The sequence below is a fragment of the Anthonomus grandis genome, chromosome 6 (genome assembly GCF_022605725.1).
Source record: "Anthonomus grandis grandis chromosome 6, icAntGran1.3, whole genome shotgun sequence".
In the NCBI taxonomy this organism is placed as follows: domain Eukaryota; kingdom Metazoa; phylum Arthropoda; class Insecta; order Coleoptera; family Curculionidae; genus Anthonomus; species Anthonomus grandis.
Window position 1 is genome coordinate 27,414,647 of NC_065551.1, and position 22,075 is coordinate 27,436,721.

Genomic DNA, 22,075 nt, shown 5'->3' on the forward strand with positions numbered 1-22,075 from the left:
GCTAATACTTCATTGAGGCATGGAGTGTTCGAGATGCCGTCATATCGAATGATGATGTCATCCAAAATGTTGCGAATTACATCTAAGTTAGAACGTATCTAAATATTTTTTTTAAATATTAAAAAAAGGTTGTCAGACTAAAATCACAAAAATGTCAAAATCTTAAGTGTAGAAAAATCATTAAAAAAATTTATTCTATATATGTAAAACCCAAAAAAACATGCTAGCTGTCCACTTAGGCTTACCGAGACAATCTGAAATTCTTATAATAATATTCTTAGGAATATGCTTCCTGTCCCTGGATTTTTCCTTATTCCACCTAAGATCTAGTCTGGAGGAAATATGGAATACAGAACTTAATCTGGAAAGAACTAAATACTTAGAGACTCCCCTTAAGTATATAACAACTGGAGTACTACTAGCAAGAACTTTAACTTTACATGCATTTTTAGCTTTTTATGTTGTAATGTTATGGCCGGCAATATTTGTAAGGAATTAATGAAGGCTAACCTGAAAAATGTTAATACTGTACTATTTCTTAGGAAGAAAAACCAAGCCTAATGCTACCATGGCTTTTACTTGGCATAATCAGATGCTTGATTCTAAATATTATCACTTTTGTGGTTGGCACCTATATTTGTCATAAGGAAAGAGGATTTAGTCCAATATGTTTTGAATATATTCTTAGTCAGTTTATTGAGCACGGGCCATCTATTTATGCTTGGATGGCAATTTTAAAGTAAACAAAAAGCTATTTTTTGAATACAAGCAAATAATTTAATTTTTAGCTTCTACAGAGACCTAGTTTATGAAGACGAAACCCCTCAATCATCCAGAGATTCATTACTTTCAAACGAACATCATGATATGAGGCTTTCTTCCAGCCATGAACAAAATAGTCATAAGAAAAGATCCCGCAGCTTATCAAGATTAAATCAAGACTATTTGTATAGTAATAAGTTAAAATATTTACCAGGAGATCCATCGATAGAGAAGCTGATAGCTCAGTTAAAAAATGAACTTATAAATGAAAAACCGATTATAAGAGGTAGAGCTTTACTAAAAAAAGTTCATGCTTTAAGCTGAGTATAAGCAACAAAAAATATCTTCTTATATTTTAGATAGATCAAAATCTTTTGACGGATCCTTTACCATAGATGATAATCTCGATGACAAAGAAGAGGCAATTGGAGAATCTCTTACAATTTTAGAAAAATCTTTAATATTCTTAGCAATACCGAACTCCTATGTCAATACAGCTAAAGAGCAGAAAAAAAGATATGATAATATTATGCAGGACATCTCTATCAAAGATGTAAAAGATCTTTTAAATGGTAGGAATCTGTAAATATTATAAATTTATATTTACTATTAAATTTTTTAGAAGAGTCCCTAACACGCTCCACGTCGCGAATCAATAAAAGGATTAAGTCAATACAATCACATTCTGATACAGAAATCCAAAAGCCAAAGAAATGTTACTGTGTACGTACTAAAATGCAAGAAGAAAATTCCCAGCAAGCTCTTTTAATCGAACAAGAAATTGCTAATATTAGCTTGGATCTAAATACGCTTGATAAATTTAAATCACATCAATCAGAGAAGAAGGTGTTAGAACATAAAATGCTTACTTGCGATACGAAACTCGTATAGAGTAAGAGTAGCTGAGGATATTATCTTGGGTTTCAGAAAAATGAGTTTTTACAAAAAAGCATCAGTTTAATTATGATTTTCTTCGAAGGTAAAGGTGAAAATTTTTTAGGAAAAACAGAATCTAAATAGTGATCAATCGCTTTGTATTAATTACAAACTATTATTAAGTCTTACGAGATTTAAGGAATCTCAGTAGAATAAACGTATTATTATTAGTATACTGGTATTGTTAACACTTTTATACTGCTTCTACTACAACGTGAAGTTGAAGACAAATGCTGTATCAGCTGATTTTATCCATCCATCTTAATCTGGTTTATTGATGATGAAGTTGACTGATTTCTTTTTCTAATTTCTTAGTAATCTTTAATACATTTATCAGTATGGGAAGAAAACTAGACATTTTAATTGACAGATATAAGCCCTAAGAATAAAATCTCTTACTATTTTAATTCTGTCTAGTGCTGCTCTTTATTTTTTCTTATGGAGTAAAGTATACTTTATGGTTATGAATGCATTTGATTTTTTAGAGGAATTATTAGCATATATAACTCGTATTTATCAGCTTTTTAAGTAACCTTTTAATGGTTTACTTGGTATCCTAGATTCATCTTTTTCCTCGCCTTTGCTTGATCAGTTCTGTATCTTTGGTTTTTTTCCATCCCTATCAGTTTTGAATTTTTTTATTTGATCATTTTATAGAATACGAGCATTATATAAAAACGAATTAATTGCTTTGATTTTTTTATTAGGAAACATGATATTTTTTATTTTACACTTCATCATCGTCACTTCTTATCATCAGCTTTTATATATAAGAATTTACTGAATTTTATTATTATTACCATTACTATACTATTACTATTACTAGACGTTTTAATTCTAGACACGTTTAGCATTAAATGTTGCAAATGCTCCTGGAATATTAAAAAGATATATGAATTATTACAAACATTTACCAAATTTGCATAAAGGTTTGTATGTTGAGTATTTATGTCGTAATAAGTAATATTTAAATAATTTTAATTTTTAAAATAGAGAACGTAAAAACATTCCATTTATGGACTGAGAAGAAAGGATTTAGGTAAATACATTTAAGTAGTAAAATAAAATGTTTATTAGAGACAATAACTAAAAACGGCAATTATTCACATTACATCATAATAAAAATAAATAATCCTAAAGCTAGAAGCCCAAGTAATGAAAATGTTATTTTATGGGTCTTAATAAATTGAAATTAAATATTTAAATATTTTTTCTTTTAAATTTTACATAAGTAGAATATGTAAAAAATGTTATAAAAGAAATACTTTTTTCTATTATTTATTTAAAAGAATAGCGATTTTAAATAAATATCGCAAGAATTAGATCTAAAATGTGAAATTCGTTTTCTTATTTCTAGCATTCAATCAGACTTCTGTCACTACAGATAGAGAGCAAGAACATGTTAAAATCACAACATAATCAATCACACAACTAAACGAGACACTTGTTCCTAACTACAGCTTATATATGACTTAATTACTGTAGACAAAAACATCTAACATAGAACAAGAACAAATAGCTTTTCAGCTGCAATTAGTAGCGCCTCCTAAAAGGATCTTTGGTATAAGCTCCCCGCTTAGCTTCTTGCCAGACCTGATAAAAGAAGCTGAAGGCTACCAGCCACATGTAGGTGTAAATTGCTAAAAATACATTAACTTAAATCATTTACTTAATCAATTTTGATAAAGCTTACCAAAAGAAATCAGACCTAAAATCAGCCATAAAGTTCCATTGAAGTTGTCATTGGGAGTACCTTCAGAATAAAAATTCACAGCTGTGACAATCACGGATACTAATAATCCTATTATAAGCATTCCACCAAGAATTACCCAGGGTGACATAAGGTAGAAATTTCGCTAAAAAAACATTAATTATTATCATATTTAACTATTGGAGAAATATTGCTGAATTACCTTTACTGTACCAACTATTAGCAATATTGACAATATAACTGTGACGCAGAGGTTTATTATAAGAATGATTTGAACTAAAAAAAAATAAATTAATTATGTATCACATTATGTTTAAGCTACTTACTTGCTATGTCTGGCAGAAATGAATCAAGTACTATCATCCTTATTTTGACGTCGATAATACCCAGCATTGTAAGAACGATGATAATGATTGTAAGAAGGGCCAAAATCTATAGAAAAATATAGTTTATATATTGAGGGAATCAAGAATGTTTTATAGCTTACTATTGCTCCTGCTCCTGCAACTATGGTACCTGTCCTTAACGAACCACAGCAGCAACATCTTTTTAGAACTACACTTTCACAGCCCATGTTTTATTTTCTGAAATAAAAAAAATAACGTGAATTGTGTAACCTCATGATTGATCAAATATTTTATTTATTGCTACTACTATAAACTAAGATAGCTCTGAAAAGCTTAAGCATAATGAAATACCATAGTTATTAGATTATCGTCATTATATAGCATGCATAGTGGATAGCAGATGGTTGCTTAGCTTAAACTGCTAACTTGGCAGTTCTGTGTCTATTACTCCTATTCCTTATGTCATTGGGAATGCTACTCTTAACATCGTATTTTATTAAGGTCATCTTACTCATAGTTTCACATTGCATATGTTTGAGACACATAAATAAAAAGAGAGGACAGGATAAATGGTATAAGTGCCAACCAAACATAAAAGATTGAGCAAGCAGTTAAGAAATAACTTTTTAATCAATTTTAATGCAACAAGTGGGACCAGTAATTGCTATTAATAGTGTAATTCATATAATATCCTGTTTGTCCTAAGTTCTTATAATAAACCAGATTTGGATCTGTTCTCTTTTGCTACCAATTGCCAGTTTTGCCTTAAATATTCATTGATATGTATATTAAATGTTTTAGTTTTATATTTTAATAACTTGCACAAAGGAAGCGATCAATAAGGGAGCCTAAAGAAAGTGAAGTAAGAGAAGGAGAAGAAAAGACGTTAAAACCGACAAAGAAACAAAAAAGGAAGAAAGGAACTGGTGCAAAACAAGCGAATAGTTGAAAGTTCAAATGTTCAGTAACATGAATATGGAAGTCGCATGTTTATTTTTTTGTGATATAAAATGTGAAAAAGTTAAGTTATAAGCTTCTCATTGCTCCTATTTAATTCCGTGCTAGATTTCTCCTAAATTTTAATTTGTAAATCAATCAGTTTAAATATTTGGTAATCATACATCAAGGCATCGTTAGGGTTTTTCTTCAATCAATTAAAGTAAAGGTATTTTACTTCTTCTGAAAAATGTTGTTTATTAATTTACTTTCTTTGCTTAACTTTAGTTTTGTGATCTAAAAGATTCAATTTCAGTTTACTTTTTGGATCTTAAGCAGAAAACTGCTTCCGTATGTATAACCTTTTTCCACCAATATTCTCTACATAATTTTAAGTTTGAACCCTCTTTTTTGTTTCTAAAATTATGTAAGATTTTTTTCAAAAGACACATAAGGGTAGATAATTTACTTTAAAAAATACCATTTCATTTATATATTGTGCCACACAAATTAAATTTTTCTTCCTAGTCAATAATAAAGGGAATTTTTATAACGAAAAAAAAGTTAAAATTATACGTTAGTAAAACATCAATTTTGGTATAACCCATAATAATGATGCGACGATGAAAAATAAGGCGCGGCACACACCTTAAGGTAATTTCCTGCGATCCCATCATAAAATCAGCTATTTTAAGCTGCCTGGATATTTGGGTCAAGTTCGCATCTGGTTCGTGCTGCTTTTACGTTTTAAAGGGCAATCTGCGATTCATTCTCCTTAACGATGTTACGGATTTATTACTTGACATTAAGATTAAAGAACCTAATTTTTTATTGGACAAAAACAATGCGCACGAGATACTCCTATAAATATCAGGGCGCCTTAATTAATCGACGTTACGGCTTCATTAATTAAACCATTGTAGGAGATAGGAGAGAGTTACTGCTAAAGATATATAAGCGAGTGGGTATCTATTCATGTGAGATTATTTATTAACAGTTCAAAGATTTAGAAACCGTTACTTGGTGAAACAGGGTAACTAAACCTTAATCAATAAATCATTTATTTTATGTAGAATTGTACTAATGTTCATTTCGTCTGTTTGATTTCTTATTAGTGTAGCTACTAAGTGTTATAAAAATAATGAGTTAACACTAATTTCTGCTGTATTTTCTACTAAAGTATCTCATCCTAATTGCGTGAACAACTCATAAAAAAACAACTAAATTGAGATTCCTATAGTGCTTGAAATACAAATCAGGATAGTGCATTCAGGGAACGTAGTGTATACCAATGCTTGGTGACAAACCTTTGGAGGATATTACTTAAATGTTCTCTTTAAAATTTTTGGTACTAATATTCTTTAAAGAGACCAGGAAAGAGCTGATTACTTTAAAGTCACTCTCCTCATCATTAAAATGTGATCTAGGATTAGAAACTTTAGACCTACCTTCCATTTAAATCAGATGTGGTCTGTTGTGATGTGGTAGAACAAGTGACAATTGACATTAAGTACATAATGAATGTTCTTACGAATATTTAAATTGATGATACAGATCAGTCCATTAGTCTTCACAGATATTTAAAAAACGTTCGTTAAACATAAGTTGTTAACATTCATTGCATTAAACGCATACATTTATTTTGAGAATATAGTATAGTTCATACCAAATATTTACAAGGTTAAAAACAACTTTTTATCATCCCTAGGATAGTTAATTTAAGGGAAACTCATCTTAAAAATAGACCTTTCTTCAAAATTAAAACATATATGTATGTGCTAAAATTCCATGGTTTGAAGAGTAATTTATTATATCATTGTCATTCTTACAAGCAAATTTTTCTCTTCCAATTCATTGTGCCCCTGAATCAAATTTTTTAAATTATAATCCTGTAATTATTTTTTCTTGAAAATACATTTGATTTTAAATTCTTGGCATTTTAAAGGTCTTTAATTTGTTTTTTTTTTTAAGGCAGTTAATGTCATTGTTTAATTTTTCTACGTAGTAAGTAGTTATTGTTACTTTTAAAACAATAAAACCTGTTTTTAATTTTTGGAAATTTTCTTGAGAGCCTATAGATTTTAAATTTTTAGCCTTGCTTGAAAGAAAAATCAAGATAAGCCTGGATATAAAAAGGATTCGAAAAGTACAAAATATTATAAACAAGCGGCCGTAATAAATTTTGAGTCACATAAGAAAATTGCTTATACGAATATTGTAGGTAATTTTATTATCTAACTTTTATTGGAATAGAAGCAACAACTTCGCAAGTTATTACAACGAAAAAGATGAAAAACTGTATTATTACACACTAGACTAAGCCACAAAAATCAATTTTTTTTAAAATATATCGAAAATAAGGTTTGAGGTCTATCATCTTACATTTTGTTTTTTTATTCGTGCTTTCATTTTTGCGTTGAACTGTCGAGGTAAAATCTATGTAAATATATTTGCACATATATTTAAAAAATATTGTAATTGCTCTCTAACAAGAGGCTTGCTGCCAGAACCCGCGACCTGGTGCTTTCATTCTTTTTTTCTTTTATGGAGTTCTGTTTCAATGTTTTTTAAGGGAGCAGGAGACATGTGAAATTTATTCGTTAAATTTCCTCTTTATTAAAATTTCTCTCTCTGTGATTAGGTAGCAGATTTATTCGCTAAATTTGCACTTCGAACTTATTCTATAAAAAGGGAAGTTAAAATTTATTAAAATCTTGGGGGGTTTTCTAGAGAAAATTTATTCGATAAATTTAACTTTTTATTAAAATTTCTCCCTCTGATAAGCGGATTTATTCGTTAAATCTTCACTTCAAAGTTAATTTATAAAAAGGGAATTTAGAATTTAATAAAATCTTGGGGGTTTTCTATAGAAAATTTATTCGATAAATTAATTCTTTATTAAAATGTCTCCCTTAGATCAGCGGATTTATTCGGTAAATCTGCACTTCAAACTTATTCTATGAAAAGCGAATTTAAAATTCATATAAACGTGAGGCTTTTCTGTAGGAAATTATTTTAAATGAATTAACTCATTAAAATTTCTCCCTCTGATAAGCGGATTTTTTCATTAAGTCTGCACTTTAAACAAGACCAAAATAGTCAAACATTATTATGGGCGGGTTCTAAATTTATTTGACATATTAATTCCTTATTAAAATGTCTCTCTCCGATAAACGGATTTATTCGTTAAATCTGCACCTTGAACAAGATTAAAAGAGTAAAACCTTATTATGGGCGAGTTCTAAATTTATCCGACATATTAATTCTTTATTAAAATTTGTCTCTCTGATAAGCGGATTCATTCGTTAAATCTGCACTTCAAACTTATTTTATAAAAGGAAATTTAGAGTTTATTAAAATCTTAGGGGTTTTCTATAGGAAATTTATGCGTTAAATTTCTTGTGGATTTACCGCATCTATGCATTAGATTCGCTATTTATTAAAATTTTTCTCTCTGATTAGCTAGCAGATTTATTCGCTAAATCTGCACTTCAAACTTATTCTATAAAAAGGGAATTTTGAATTTATTAAAATATTGGGGCTTTTCTATAGAAAACTCACTCAATAAATTTACTCTATTAAATTTTCTCTCTCTGATAAGCAAATTTATTCGTTAAATCTGCACTTTAAACAAGATCAAAATAGTCAAACATTATTATGAGCGGGTTCTAAATTTCTTCGACATATTAATTATTAATTAAAATTTCTCTCTCTGATAAGCGGATTTATTCGTTAAATCTGCACTTTAAATAAGATCAAAATAGTCAAACATTATTATGAGCGGGTTTCTAAATTTATTCGACATATTAATTATTTATTAAAATTTCTCTCTCTCTGATAAGCGGATTTATTCGTTAAATCTGCACTTCAAACTTATTCTATAAAAAGGGAATTTAGAATTTATTATAATCTTAGGGGTTTTCTATTTAAATTATTAAAATCTTAGGAAATTCATCCAATAAATTAACTCTTTATTTAAAGTTCTCCCTCTGATAAGCGGATTTATTCGTTAAATCTGCACTTCAAACTTATTCTATGAAAAGGAAATTTAGAATTTATTAAAATCTTGGGGGTTTTAATTAACATAGCAGTTTTTATAGCTTAAATTAAATGGGACCTAAATAAATTAATATCCAATCGTAGATAAGCAGCGAAGGCATTTGTGATGTATCAATTTCGTTTTAAATGTAAATTTTCATAATTTGAAAGCGCCATTTTTAGATTTTAAGAAGTCATTTTTCAGTTTATTTATCTTATTAAAAAGAATTATAACTTAACGTGACTTCACTTGACTTAACTAACTAACATATAGAAAATCCACTTAAGCCCTTTAAGTATTGACCAAGCATGTAACCAGTGTGCTTTTACCCTGAAAAATTGACTTAGCATGTAACCAGTGTGCCTAAACCCTAAAAATATTGACCAAGCAGGTAACCAGTGTGCTTTTTTCTGAAAAAAATGACCAAGCATGTAACCAGTGTGCTTTTCCTTGAATAAATTGACAAAGCATGTAATCAGTGTGCTTTTACCCTGAAGATTTGACTCAGCATGTAACCAGTGTGCCTAAACCCTAAAAATATTGACCAAGCAGGTAACCAGTGTGCTTTTTTCTGAAAAAAATAACCAAGCATGTAACCAGTGTGCTTTTCCTTGAATAAATTGACAAAGCATGTAATCAGTGTGCTTTTACCCTGAAGATTTGACTCAGCATGTAACCAGTGTGCTTTTCCTTGAAAAAATTGACAAAGCATGTAATCAGTGTGCTTAAAACCCAAAAATATTGACCAAGCATGTAACCAGTGTGCCTAAACCCCAAAAATATTGACCAAGCATGTAACCAGTGTGCTTTTCCTTGAAAATATTGACAAAGCATGTAATCAGTGTGCTTTTACCCAGAACCCTGAAGTTTTGACATAGAGGAATGGTTTTTAGTGGGTCGGGGCTGGAAAAAGCCTTAACCCCACACTATCTGTGTCTGTTTGCAGATTTTTTTAACCTCTTAAAAAAATAAAAAAAAAGATAGTAAGTATGTTTTAGGCAATCCCAAGGAACAAACGTTTAGCCCAACTTTGACGTCTTCAATAAAATAAGAAGAAGAAAAAGAAAAGAAACAAAAGAAGGACACACAATTAGTGCGACAGGGACTAAATGATTAGGATGATGACAGGGACTAACTCATGTGGCAAACAAAGCTCATAAATCAAAAAATAGCTTAAAAAGATATTTGGGAATTGGTATACAAATTCTTCAGTTAAATTGGTTAGACATTTATTTCATGTTGGAAAATTAAATTTATTCCTAAAAAAATGTCAAAAAGCTCATAAATCGAAAACCAGGCTAAAGAGACACTTGAAAATTGATACACAGATTTTTCAGTTAATTTGATTTGAACATCTATTTCAGCATTAAAAAAAAAAAAAAATTTCCTAAAAACTCTCAAAAATGTCATGAATCAAAACCAGACTAGACACAGATTTGAAAATTGATACTTCTTCAATTAATTTGGTTTGGCACATTTTTCAGTTAAAAAAAAATAGACAAAATTTTGAAAAAAACAATTTTTTTTTGGAAAATTTTTATATTTTACAAATTATCGATAACTCAAAAAGTTCTTTTAATAAAATTTTGAAAATTTGTACACACATTCCTTGAAAAATTTAACTGGATTCAAAATAAATAACTACATTTAAAAAAAAATAATCCTATTATATGAGCGCTTGGAATAAAAAGAAAACAACTTCTTTGTAAAATTCTAACTCGAATACAAACTTTTGATGGTTACTGGAATTTAACATATTCCGTTTCTCTTTAGCTTGCATTGAACTGAACTCTTGTTAGTCGTCGAGGGGCAAACCAATACATGTCAATTTTTTTTTTTATTTATGAAATATTTAATTCAAATACAAATTCAGGTATTTTTTCCTCTTATATTTTTTGGAAACATCGAATAGTATTGTCACTTGCACGTTTTTCGAAATAAAAAATTTCTGTACAGGGTGCGTTAAGTAGAACCCATGGCGTCGACATTCTTTTTTTAAGCAGAACACCCTGTATATTATGACGATTTACAATTCTATGATATATTCTGAATACTTTTTGTATAGCAAACCATATACCTGTCAATCAATGGCTTGTCAAATATGATGTAACAGACTAACGAAACGTATGAAATTAAAACATAAAATACATGAGTTTTAAATGAATTTGTTCTTTTTATCGTGAATTCACTGTATATATTACCTTATTTTATTTTTCCATTATTGGTACTAATAGGCTAAAATCTCTTAAGAATGCGTTTGCTTATTACTGTAGTATTTTTCACTTAATTATATGTACCATTTTAGTTGCATTACAAAAAAGAATATACTAATCAATTGCAAGATCATCTTGAATATCGAGGTCTAGTACCTAATACATCCGTGTTTTTTAAATTCACACTAATTAAAAACCCATTTCTCATTAGACTCATTTCTAGTACAACGAACTATACGGTATAAATATAGCATTGCCATAAAATCAGTACCAAAAAGGAAAACTTCTGCATCTCACAAGGAAGAACAGTTATTTGCCTGTTAGTCAACAGTTGTCCAACCCATATAAGTCTTATGGCATTTCTATTGAATTCTACAAAAAGTCTAATGACTACAACATCTTTACAGGAAGAATTAAATTAAGAAACTTGGTATGGCAGAATAAATGAAATATAAAAAAATGTTTATTAGGAAAAACCTGCTGCTGATATCTCTGAAATGACATACATTAATATGAAATATAATTAAAACTAATGATTTGTTAATACGCTTAAAATTCCTGTACCGTAGCTCATCATAATTTTAATTGGTACTTAACTTGGTGTTTTTTATGAATATTTATGCTTTCAAAATTTATTCGCCTATCATCTGAATATTAATAGAAATTTTATAGTAAGGCAAACTGTTTCAACTACTGGTAGGTAACCAATATTCATAAGATAGTTACCATTGAGGCTTATTAATACTATCTAATTATATATCATTTACTTCTATTATTATTTAAACTCCAATCATAATCTCTAAGGCTCCTAATTTGGTTTCTGTAACGTTTTCACTGCTTCTTCCAAACTTCATTTCTTTCAACATGTATAAGTTAAATATCAAGTTTAAAACAGATTGTTAATGAATAAACGTTAAATTAATTGGACCAAGTGTGGACATTTAATTAGGTTATTATTTATTGCCAAATTTATGTGGGATACACATGTGCGGGATATTTCCTCATAAACGAGTATAATTGTTGAAGGTCTCAATTAATAAATAAATGAGCCATAAAAAATAACATCGCAATTATCTTTACGTCTCTAACGTGCTTTATTTTGCCTATTATCTCCTCTGGATTTATAAAAATTTTACATTACAAGATATTAAGGATTCACGGATAATAGGAAAGGACTTTTATATTCTATAAGTAAGGAAACAGAAAAAGGAAATCTGTTAGTCTTTGGAATGGTTTTCTCTGCTTATCAACCTGTTATTTTTACACTTATTATGCCCATTCTGTCGATAAAAGTGTTACTGTTTATTATGTGCTTAAGTGTTTTTTTATAAGTTAATCATTTTCAATCATCATTAAATCATCACATGGAGAATTATTTCAACTTCGTAGTACTTCGCCTGTAATTTTAATTACCCACAAAGCTTGGTGATGGTCTAGGGCTGCAACGTTCATAGATTTAGGACGTTCACACTTTGACACAGATATGGTACCATTGAGAGTTTGCTCCAGAAGAGTTATTCGTATTAACCTATCTATTGATTGATTAGTTATTGGGCTTCCAAAATAATCTATTTGGTATCTTAGGTATTGGAATGGTGATAGTAAGATTATTATGATAATAACTTTTACTAAATTGACTTGCCACATTTATCAATTTTGTCAAAAGTAACAATGTAACCGATATGTAAATAAAATATTCTTTGTTAATCCACTAATGCAATATTAATTTAAAAACTTATGTTGCTGATTTACAATGACAGTTATCCATCCATATTAAGGATAACCAGATCTAATAATGATTACAAAAAGACAGCTGAAAACCTTATAGGAAATAATGATTGACAAATTCATAATCGGTTTGTTTCGATAAAATTGCAGTAGTATCATAGTGATCTCCAGTTTGAAAAAGATATGAATCATTAATCTCCATTTATAGCGGATCCATATTCATCTTCTATATAAATAATATAAGTAAACAAGGCTTTTCATAAAAATGTTGGCATTGAGATAACATCTTAAGTGTCATTTGCATCCATTTGGTAAGATCAATATATGTGAAATTTCTAACTTGTTTCATTATGAAAGTATATAGCAATCATTAAATATTATGAAAAAAAGCTATCAAAAGTGTCAGAAATAATAAAGAACTGTTGTATTCCTTTGAAATTTCCATATCACTGCAGATTTTTTGATATGCAAATTCTTTAGTTTGTGCATTCACCTTTCGACTGCTAATTAATAGCTACTTAATTAGTCGTTCTTTTGCAATTTAATATATACAAAATATCCCCCATTAATTTACGCGACTGACACCTTTTGTGTAATTTTAAAAGGCTCTAAATAACTAATTCAAGATGTTGCGCATTATAAATAGGTTTCAAAATGGTGGAGCTTAAGCGACTTGGCGCCGAACTAAATTTTAATTTAAAGCCTTGTTTTCCAATTGCGCAATTTGTATATTTTAACGAGAATTTGTTTGCCAAAGAGAATCGTGATCTGCATAAATACACAACAGGCAGTCACGGTAGCGCTCGGTATAGAGGTGATTAATTTCGAATATAAATTCATAAATGAGATTACTGAGAAATATTATATAAGGAAATGGGTCTGGTTTAACCTTAAGGTTAAAGTAAAGAAAGTAGCTCTTATGTACATAAGATTAAAGCAACCTAAAAATTACTAAAAAGGTTAATAAAAAATTGAGGAATCTTTTCTAGCATCTCAAATAAAGAGAAATACAAAAACTCATAAGTGATTAATTCAAGTTAGAAATTTCTTCATTAAATACATCTTCGGAAATGGTTCTGGTTGGACCTAAAGTCTAAAGCGAAAAAAGCTAATTTTATGACCCTTAAATCAACCCAAATCACAGTAAATACTTAAAGTTAATATAAAAAAACATTCTTACTCACTAAAAATGTAATTAGTTATTAAAACAATCATAAATCTCTGACCATAATTGACCATAAAAGTAACACTTCACGGAGTGAGTGCTCCAACATTTCAAGCCAAAGAGAAGTAAAGAGATGAAAAAAAAAATCGTTACTGCAATCTCATACCACTCAGACACAATATATAAAGAACTGCCGCTTCGCAATCTGACTTTTCTCAAGTGCAAAATTGCATTTAAAATTCCAATCTGTATCTTACCCAGCTGCTATTATTTATAAAACATTTCCCTCTTTCAGATACCGAGTTTGATTTGATCAAAGGACGCCGACTGCTATATACTGGCGTTTATCTTAACCAATTCAAGGGCGAATATGTTATAATTGAATTTTCGAATTATCGTATTTAGTGTTTTTTTTTCCTTAATTTGTTTGCAGTCAAGAGGTTAAAAACGTAAAAGGTTAAGACGTAGAAAGAAATCGTTGAAGGAAAGCTTCTTAGCTTTCGAATAAAGGCAATGAAATACTTGAATATGGCAAAAATTTGTTAAGGTTACGAACACTTGCTTTTACACAATTTTAAGGTAGGAGTCAAGGCTAATAAACAGGTAGGAATAGCAACTATACGTCACTCTTACGTCATTTTACCAGAAACCATTTTATGTGCCGAAAATGCAAATTTCTACCCACTGGACTGGTTAGGAGATTTATAAACAAATATACACAAACCATAAACGGATGTGATATATATATTATGGTTTGTTGTTTAAATGAACACAAAAAAATATTTAAAAAAAAATTATTCTCTGAAGTGCATGGATTTGTAAAGCTGATTCCCTTTTTTCAGTTTACACTTCTATAGAGTAAGCTATAGAAACAAAGAGCAATAATTCATTTAATAATAGATCAATTTCCTTGCAAGATCCTTGCTTCTGGATCAATTTGATGTCATGAAACGTAGGGATCGGATTCTATAATCAAACATTGGCGATGACGTCAAATTTACACTTCTTATCTAAATTAAGTTATTCGCGACTGCCAACAATTAGGGAATATTCCTATTCTGTACTGAATTTTCGCAAGTCCCTAAATAATCATCAATAAATTCTCAACTTGAACCGTAGCTACATCCAAGTTTGGTTTGACTCATCAAAATATCATAAGGCAAACGTTGATGGCATATTCAAATATAGTTTAGGAAATGCCTTTTTTATTCAACATCTTATATAAGATGTTTTTCCTTAATATTGATTTAAAAAATCGTTTTAGAAAGTAATACGTTTGTAGATTTCCGAATTTTGTTAAAGAGAGAGTTCTCTAAATATTATAATTTGGAAACTGTCTTCTATATGAGAAGAACGATGAATTATTTTATCAACATAATGAATCAGCAACTATAACTATCCATTATTATGATCCATCTTTCAATATCTAATGTAAAACTCACTATCGTATATTTAGCAAATCTACGAGATTCTTACTTTAGGTAGCGTGCTGTCCAAAAAAACAACAAAAAACGCTTGTTGAAGATAGATTTCGTAAGTATGTATAAATATCGTTTCTTGATGATGCCATGAATAGAAGATTTCATCATTGATTGATTATTGTGCATTGCTGGTCCTAAAGGATTTGCACATGAAACATTCATTTTACGATTGACTAGTCGTTGTTTATTCAAAAAATAATGTGGAATCATATTAGCTGCTGGTTTATCTTGATTTAAAGTTCCAAGACTGATGAATCAGTTATTTGGCACTTCTGGTCGATATCCCTTAGAGATCCTTTTATTATATTATTCCTATTCATCTATTTTCTCTCGTAATCTCATAATAATTTCAAATGAATTTTTTGAATATTTCTAAAATTGAAAATTTTAGCAATATTTTAAAATCAAAAAATCATTTTTAATAGGGATAAAGGTATAACCCCAATAGTTAATTATACAGTTTACTTAGTGTTTAAACTTTATTCAGCTATGCTTCATTAGATTTTCCGGACTATTAACTACTTCTTTAGTTTACAAGACCACTTGTAAGTAGTTTTAGTTTAGTTCTAATCTCCTCCCAATAGTGCTAACATTGTGGGTGAAACACGTGTCAAAAGTTAAAAAAAATAAGTTTTTGGTTACTGGTAAAACTGTTCTGTGTTTTCAGGGTCACACTAAAGGTTGCAACCGTAGGACTTTTAAAATTTGAGAAAATCGTAAATTAATGAAGGAATTTGTCTTGAAATAATTTTTGCTAAAATGGATTAAATAATAATAATATTTAGGTGAGGGAAATGTTACTTAGGTTTTACATAAAATTTATAATTCATTTGATAGTTGGATAGTGGAAAACAATGTTTTTAAACATTTCAGTTTTTGAAAATTTAAAAAAAATCTATTTACAATACAATATCATAACAATACAAACAATACTGCAGAAAAAACCTTATATTATCAAAGATTTATGGAAAAATGCAAACCTTTTATTAAAATATTTCATTACAAGCTATTGATCATTAAAATTAAAATTCATCATCAAATTATCCACAAAAGGAAGGTTTTCATAATATTTTTACAAAAAATTGTTTAGTACAATTTATCTAAATCTTCCATATGACAGCAATTAAGTGGAAAAGTTAATAAAGAACAGGTAGGCGCCAGCAAATATGTAAACGTCTATAATGGAGAGTATTATACTTAAATATATAGGCAGACCATTACGACATGGAACTAATCTTTATTAATGGACCTTAATGAGCTACTTTAAGAATGCCTGCGACAAAATGAAAAATCGATGTATTTTTCATTATGTTGCATTACAGATTATTAATTAAACTATTTCTTCCTTTACATCGATTTTTACGTTTTGAACAGTATTCATTCTTCAGGGAAACAAAAAATTCCAAGTATAAAAAGCTACTAACCGTCAGTTTTAAATGAATTTCCTGATTCAAATAACGTCAAGAAGATCCAGATAGCAAAACCAATTAATAAATACTCAGTTAATTACTGTGGAAAATCAAGAACATCTAATGACTCGATGAGTCAAGCAATTAAGAGCGATTAGGATTATTTGAAAAATTGCAATTGGACATGAAAAATTATTACGCCGACCCAGAAAATAATGGCGAGTTGGCTAAAAATATACATTTAGTATATTTTAGCGTTGTTTGCACGGATACCATGTGTGTATCAAAAGAAATATTTGTTTTAACAATGTTAATTAAAGTAAACTTCCAGGAATTTATGTTTAAACATACTATTCTTGTGTAAATGTATTTTGGATTGTCATTCGGTCCTTATTTGGCTATGCAAACACAAAAAAAATATTATTTTTTTAGCTTTGGGTTGGTGCAATAATCACCATTCATGTTTCATTTAAGATTACACATACGTTAAATTAATCCGCATTATACATCGTGGTTCAAGATCTTTTACTTCTTAATAAGAATGATTAAGATCGCGATGACTCAACGGTTTGTTAATACGAAGAAGGATTTAAATCGTAAGTTAAAATTCAACATTACCTTGTTCTTGACAAAATATGCAAATATTATAATTATTCTTTTTTATGTATTACAGGTTTATTACTTTGCCCTTTTTGTTAAAACAGTACTCACTGTTTTATTGCGCAGAAATACTCTTTGTAATGAAAAATTACCCGGCTGTCTCGAATCCTTGATCAAGAGACTTTAAATTCCAATGCAAACAATCTGGTTTTGTTATTTGTTTTGAATATCAATTTGGCCCGCGTCTCAATCTTCAAAGGTTAACTAAATGTATTAGATCACCGTGACTAAAATAAATTTTAATGATCTTGAGGAGAAACTTGTGGGAGAAAAGAGAAATGTTTATATCAAACTTTTTATAGTTTCATATTATTTTAAGCGGTTTAAAGAAATTCAAAATATTACACGTGTCTTGCAAATCAACTAAACACTATATTTTAATAATTCTCATCACTTAATTTTTTCCTTGTAGACATTATAAAATTTGTATTCTAAGTTATTGATTAATTAATATGCATGTGATTGTCCATTGCTTCCAAATATAACCTACTCTGTATTAATTTAGCTTTAGGTACAGCCAAATGTAAAAATACTTCTTTACATAAAAATTATCATGAACTATCCATCCTTTTACAAAATCTTTAATAAACCAACATTAAGAGACCAAACTTCAACAAAATGTTTTATTTGCTACCATAGCTTCAACAGGCCAAATATCTAAAAGAATAACATAATAAATTGTGTATTAAAAATAGCAGAGAATTTGCAAAATTCACTCAATATTAATATAATTTATATATTTTACAGCAAACTCACAGTTACAGTATTTCTGATTTTGATACTCTTAATGATTGTTTTATTCCTGTAAAATGCATGTTTGTTATATATTTATTCTGCTCTATGGATATGTTGTCATTTGGATTTAGGCAATATTAAAGAAAAATATATCTGATAACGATAGTAGGATAGTACTTTCATTAGAACTTCTTTTTAGAGATCGTTTGAAGTAAGTACCTACTTTTGAACTCTTTCCAACAAAACATAAATGGTATTCTGATACCACCCCTTGCAAAAGTCTAATAATTCAATTATTGTGATTCTCCTAGGCATACAGTTGTAGCATGTATAATATCTTTTTTAAATATTTAAATTTTCCTAAACGTATAAGTATTTCATGTTTGTTTTTCCACATCTGGTGATATTTTGACAACCACAGTTTTAGTATGTTGATAAACAGATAATTTGGGAGATTACTAAGTTAAGTGTAAAGGTGTAAAAACAAGAAAATAAGCCTTATTTAAATTTACAGTAAAATTTTAGATTTAAGAAATTGTAATATTAATTTAATATTTTCTTGTACAGATTTTTTTAGGGAATTTTAATTGTCACACAAAACCAAAATTAGGCTATCATTTGCAAAATTACTAATCTTCTTATCTAAAATATTATTTATTTATAGGTTAAAGAATATTGGCCCTAAGACAGTACTATGGAAACTTAATTAAAAGATACCTATTCTTTAGGTATCTTTTAATAACGAGAAAAATAAGAAGTATAAACCCATATTTTTGCAATACTGTTAGTAGCTGATTATGGTGTATTGTATCGAATGCCTTCTCGAAATCAATGAAAACAACTAGAGATTTTTTTCAAAATTGCAATAAATGTTTGTCGTGAAATAAGCCGGAGAATATTTGTTTGACATTTCCTCCCTAAATCCGAATTCTTCTTATGAGAAAGTATTTTTTTTCTTTTTGCCTTTTAGTACGTTTTCGAAAACCTTTGCAAAATTGGATTTTAGAAATATTGGTCGGTAATTATCCAAGACTAATTTAACTGAAGGTTATTTAGACACTTATAATAAAATACCTAAGAAAAGTTGGAAAAAGAAATAGTTGGAAATATAAACGGAGACTTGCTGTCTCATTACACTGACAGAATTAATGTTATATTAATTAATTAATATATTTTTCTGAAATCTCTCTGAAATAGGTGTTGAATGAATTTTATTAAAAACTTGTTTTCCGACTTTTTTTGTTTGTTACCAGGTTTTTCATTTATGTGATTTTCTAGGGAATTTATAGAGAATAACCATAAATGTATAAAAAAGTTAAATTCTGAGGTTAATGTTATACTTTTTATTACTAATTTTATTTTTTTAATGAGTATTTCAATATCCCAAAAATACAGCTTAATTTAAGACTCAAATTTGATAGTCTCACCATATTTTTAGTTGTTGTCTAAGAATCGCTTATCTCTCCTATTATTTTTTTTACAGTTAATAATTAGCATATTTATTCAAATCCCATTACAAAATTTAACTTTTTTTCAATTGTTAACTTTTTTAATATTAAAAACGACGAGGATAATTAAATTAGCAAAGTTAACGGAGATTTACTGCTGCCTAATTCAGTAAATACAAAAAATTCGTCACTATTAGTTATTCAAAAAAATGTCCATCTTTATTTCTGCACATCAATTTAGTTTTTAGACATTGGCATTGTTTTATTACACTAATTATTTCCAACATGATAAAAATACGTTAAAAGTACCTTGAACCATTTAAAATATGGTAATGAAAATGTCTTTTGGGTATCCAGAGACTACGCACTACCAAACAATTCTCTTTCTTTCACAATTTTTATCTTTATATCTTGAGTATATATATTTTTATATTGATTAATATTGAGAATTTTTTTTATAATAGTATCTATCCAGCCAAGAAGGTTCGAATCACCATTACTTACATAAATAGGTTAATTGATTAATGTTCCTAGGGCTATTCATTTAACACAAAATTAGGACGCAGCAGCTAATCGAGGGTAGGAGATCGACAAAAGAAAATTGGTTAGTAGATCATAGCTCGTCATGCAAAATCGTAACAAAAAAAATTATTCCTTGAAAATGTTTTATTTATATTGTATGAATACGCCTTAATTAAAAATAATAATTTACATAAGTACGGTATAAAATAGTTTTAATTTATGTAATATAGTATTTAAAAAGTTAATTAATTTAGTACCACAACTCAATTTTCAAACTTATATTTTATTTAGGCTTCTATATTATGTATTGTTAAATGTTCGTTAATTATCATTTTGACTATGATGAATGAATAAAGCTAACACATACAACTAATAACATATTATTTTTCATATATATTTTCTTTAAACATCCTCATATATTTTTTTAAGATTCATAACAAAGGTGCAAATTAATTTAAATAAAAAGCTTGTGTATATATTTTTAAATAAATAAATTTGTTGGAATTTTTTTTTATTTATGGATGGGTTGTGAATTTTTAATTCTTTTTTTTTCAAAAATCAATTTTTATTCAAAATCCTGCACATTTTCTGTAAACCCGTAATAGATAGATCTAATTAAAATATCTCGCTATAAATCTTCAACTACGCGTGTTGTGTACGCATATTTTTATGGCTAATTTTTTAGGATGTTTTGAATAACTTAAAACTGCAATGTTTAATGGTTCTTTCGCTTCTACGTCAAGCAGCAGAAAAAATATGTTAACATTACTAAAAAAATTTTCTTAAAAAATTAAATTTGAATTTCAATAACCATCTGAATATAAAAAATCACTAAATGCGAAAAACTAATCAAAACATCAACATTCAGGTGTTATATCATCAGCAGCTAAAAATAACCATAAATCATTTCCAACTTATGAAAATTTTTTTATTGTTACATTTTATGCATATCGTGTGATGTATGAATTAAAGAATAAATAGTGATAAAAATCAATAGTACTGAATGTTGTTATAATTATAAATCATCGTGATTTTTATTTCAAAATGTTCACTAAGTTAAAATTTTTCTTACCTTAAATATGAACTTTCTTCTGACAAAAATTTTAATCTTCTACCCACAATTTTTCACTTTATAAAAGCACTAACTTATGACCAACTACTGTAAACTAAAACTACTTCCAAATAATTAATAAATAAGAAAATTCACACAGAATTCCTAAACAGATTTTCCTCGCAGAGATTTTCCAACACGCGCAATTCACCGCAAATCTGCCAAGGTAAAAATCGCAACTTAATAATCGCGCTTTTCGACGTTCGTATTCGAATCGGCCGCCACGGGTCGTCGGAAACGGTCGGATTTTTTCGGGTGTTTCGCTGGTTGACCGTCGCGGTTGACCATGACGTCACTCCGGGTGAAAAGTGACCATGGTTGGCGGACACACATTTATTCTTTTATTGTGGAAAATCTCTTTATAATCAGGAGAACGGCGAATCAAAAGAGACAACTAACTATTTGATATTACGAAAACTAATAAAAGATGCAAATAATTCAGATATGATTTATTATATTTTTCGTTTTTGAAATATAAAATCAGAGATTGAAGGTGCATGTTTGGTTGAAAGAGAAACTGATTTGCACACCATGTATCTTAAAGCCTTCTTTTAAAATTGCAACAGTGTATTTAATAATATAATTTATTAATTCCTTTATGAAGCATTAGCAGAAGAAAGAAAAAGCTTAACATTTTTGTTTTGCAACTTTTATCTCACCACCTTTTTACCAAACCCTGTAAAGTTATATAAGATTTTTTAAACTTCCCTGATCACCGTAGAGACTTCTCGTACCTACCTAACTTTCCAAATTTATATAGTATATAATTAAACGGTACTTACCAGACTCCTAGTGATTTAAATTTTTTAGTTCAAATTCACCAAGAGTTAACTCATATAGCAATTAAAGCAATTAATATTGGATCTTATGAT

The 22,075-nt window shown here is 28.6% G+C and overlaps 2 protein-coding genes across 6 annotated transcripts; one reads left to right on the top strand and one right to left on the bottom strand.

Annotated features, from left to right (window-relative positions):
- The first annotated feature begins 116 nt into the window (after positions 1 to 116).
- Positions 117 to 4,700, top strand: LOC126737147 (uncharacterized). Of its 5 annotated transcripts, XR_007660894.1 has the most exons (7): positions 119 to 487; positions 543 to 739; positions 789 to 1,048; positions 1,122 to 1,334; positions 1,385 to 1,741; positions 2,540 to 2,627; positions 2,692 to 2,749. XR_007660894.1 is itself a non-coding variant. In XM_050441902.1 (6 exons), the coding sequence occupies exons 2-6, from the start codon at positions 467 to 469 to the stop codon at positions 1,651 to 1,653; spliced, it is 960 nt and encodes a 319-aa protein (XP_050297859.1). In that variant the 5' UTR covers positions 119 to 396; positions 453 to 466; the 3' UTR covers positions 1,654 to 1,871. The 5 variants fall into 5 exon arrangements, 3 of the variants coding, with proteins under 3 accessions (XP_050297858.1, XP_050297859.1, XP_050297857.1); XR_007660895.1 differs by lacking the exons at positions 2,540 to 2,627; positions 2,692 to 2,749 and adding an exon at positions 4,558 to 4,700; XM_050441902.1 differs by lacking the exons at positions 2,540 to 2,627; positions 2,692 to 2,749 and having other exon boundaries at positions 119 to 396; positions 453 to 487; positions 1,385 to 1,871.
- On the bottom strand, positions 2,753 to 21,398 carry LOC126737153 (uncharacterized). Its single transcript, XM_050441910.1, has 6 exons — positions 21,165 to 21,398; positions 3,897 to 3,993; positions 3,736 to 3,841; positions 3,612 to 3,685; positions 3,392 to 3,554; positions 2,753 to 3,338 (listed from the first exon to the last, which is right to left on the bottom strand). The coding sequence occupies exons 2-6, from the start codon at positions 3,981 to 3,983 to the stop codon at positions 3,232 to 3,234; spliced, it is 537 nt and encodes a 178-aa protein (XP_050297867.1). The 5' UTR covers positions 3,984 to 3,993; positions 21,165 to 21,398; the 3' UTR covers positions 2,753 to 3,231.
- Positions 21,399 to 22,075: the final 677 nt, after the last annotated feature.

Coding starts and splice junctions, on each gene's coding strand:
- LOC126737153 (XM_050441910.1), bottom strand. CDS start 3,983: ATGGGCTGTGAAAGTGTAGTTCTAAAAAGATGTTGCTGCTGTGGTTCG. Junction 3,842..3,896: donor TTGCAGGAGCAGGAGCAATA/GTAAGCTATAAA, acceptor ATTTTTCTATAG/ATTTTGGCCCTTCTTACAAT. Junction 3,555..3,611: donor TAATAGTTGGTACAGTAAAG/GTAATTCAGCAA, acceptor ATGTTTTTTTAG/CGAAATTTCTACCTTATGTC.
- LOC126737147 (XM_050441900.1), top strand. CDS start 221: ATGCTAGCTGTCCACTTAGGCTTACCGAGACAATCTGAAATTCTTATA. Junction 1,049..1,121: donor TGAAAAACCGATTATAAGAG/GTAGAGCTTTAC, acceptor CTTATATTTTAG/ATAGATCAAAATCTTTTGAC. Junction 1,335..1,384: donor TGTAAAAGATCTTTTAAATG/GTAGGAATCTGT, acceptor TAAATTTTTTAG/AAGAGTCCCTAACACGCTCC.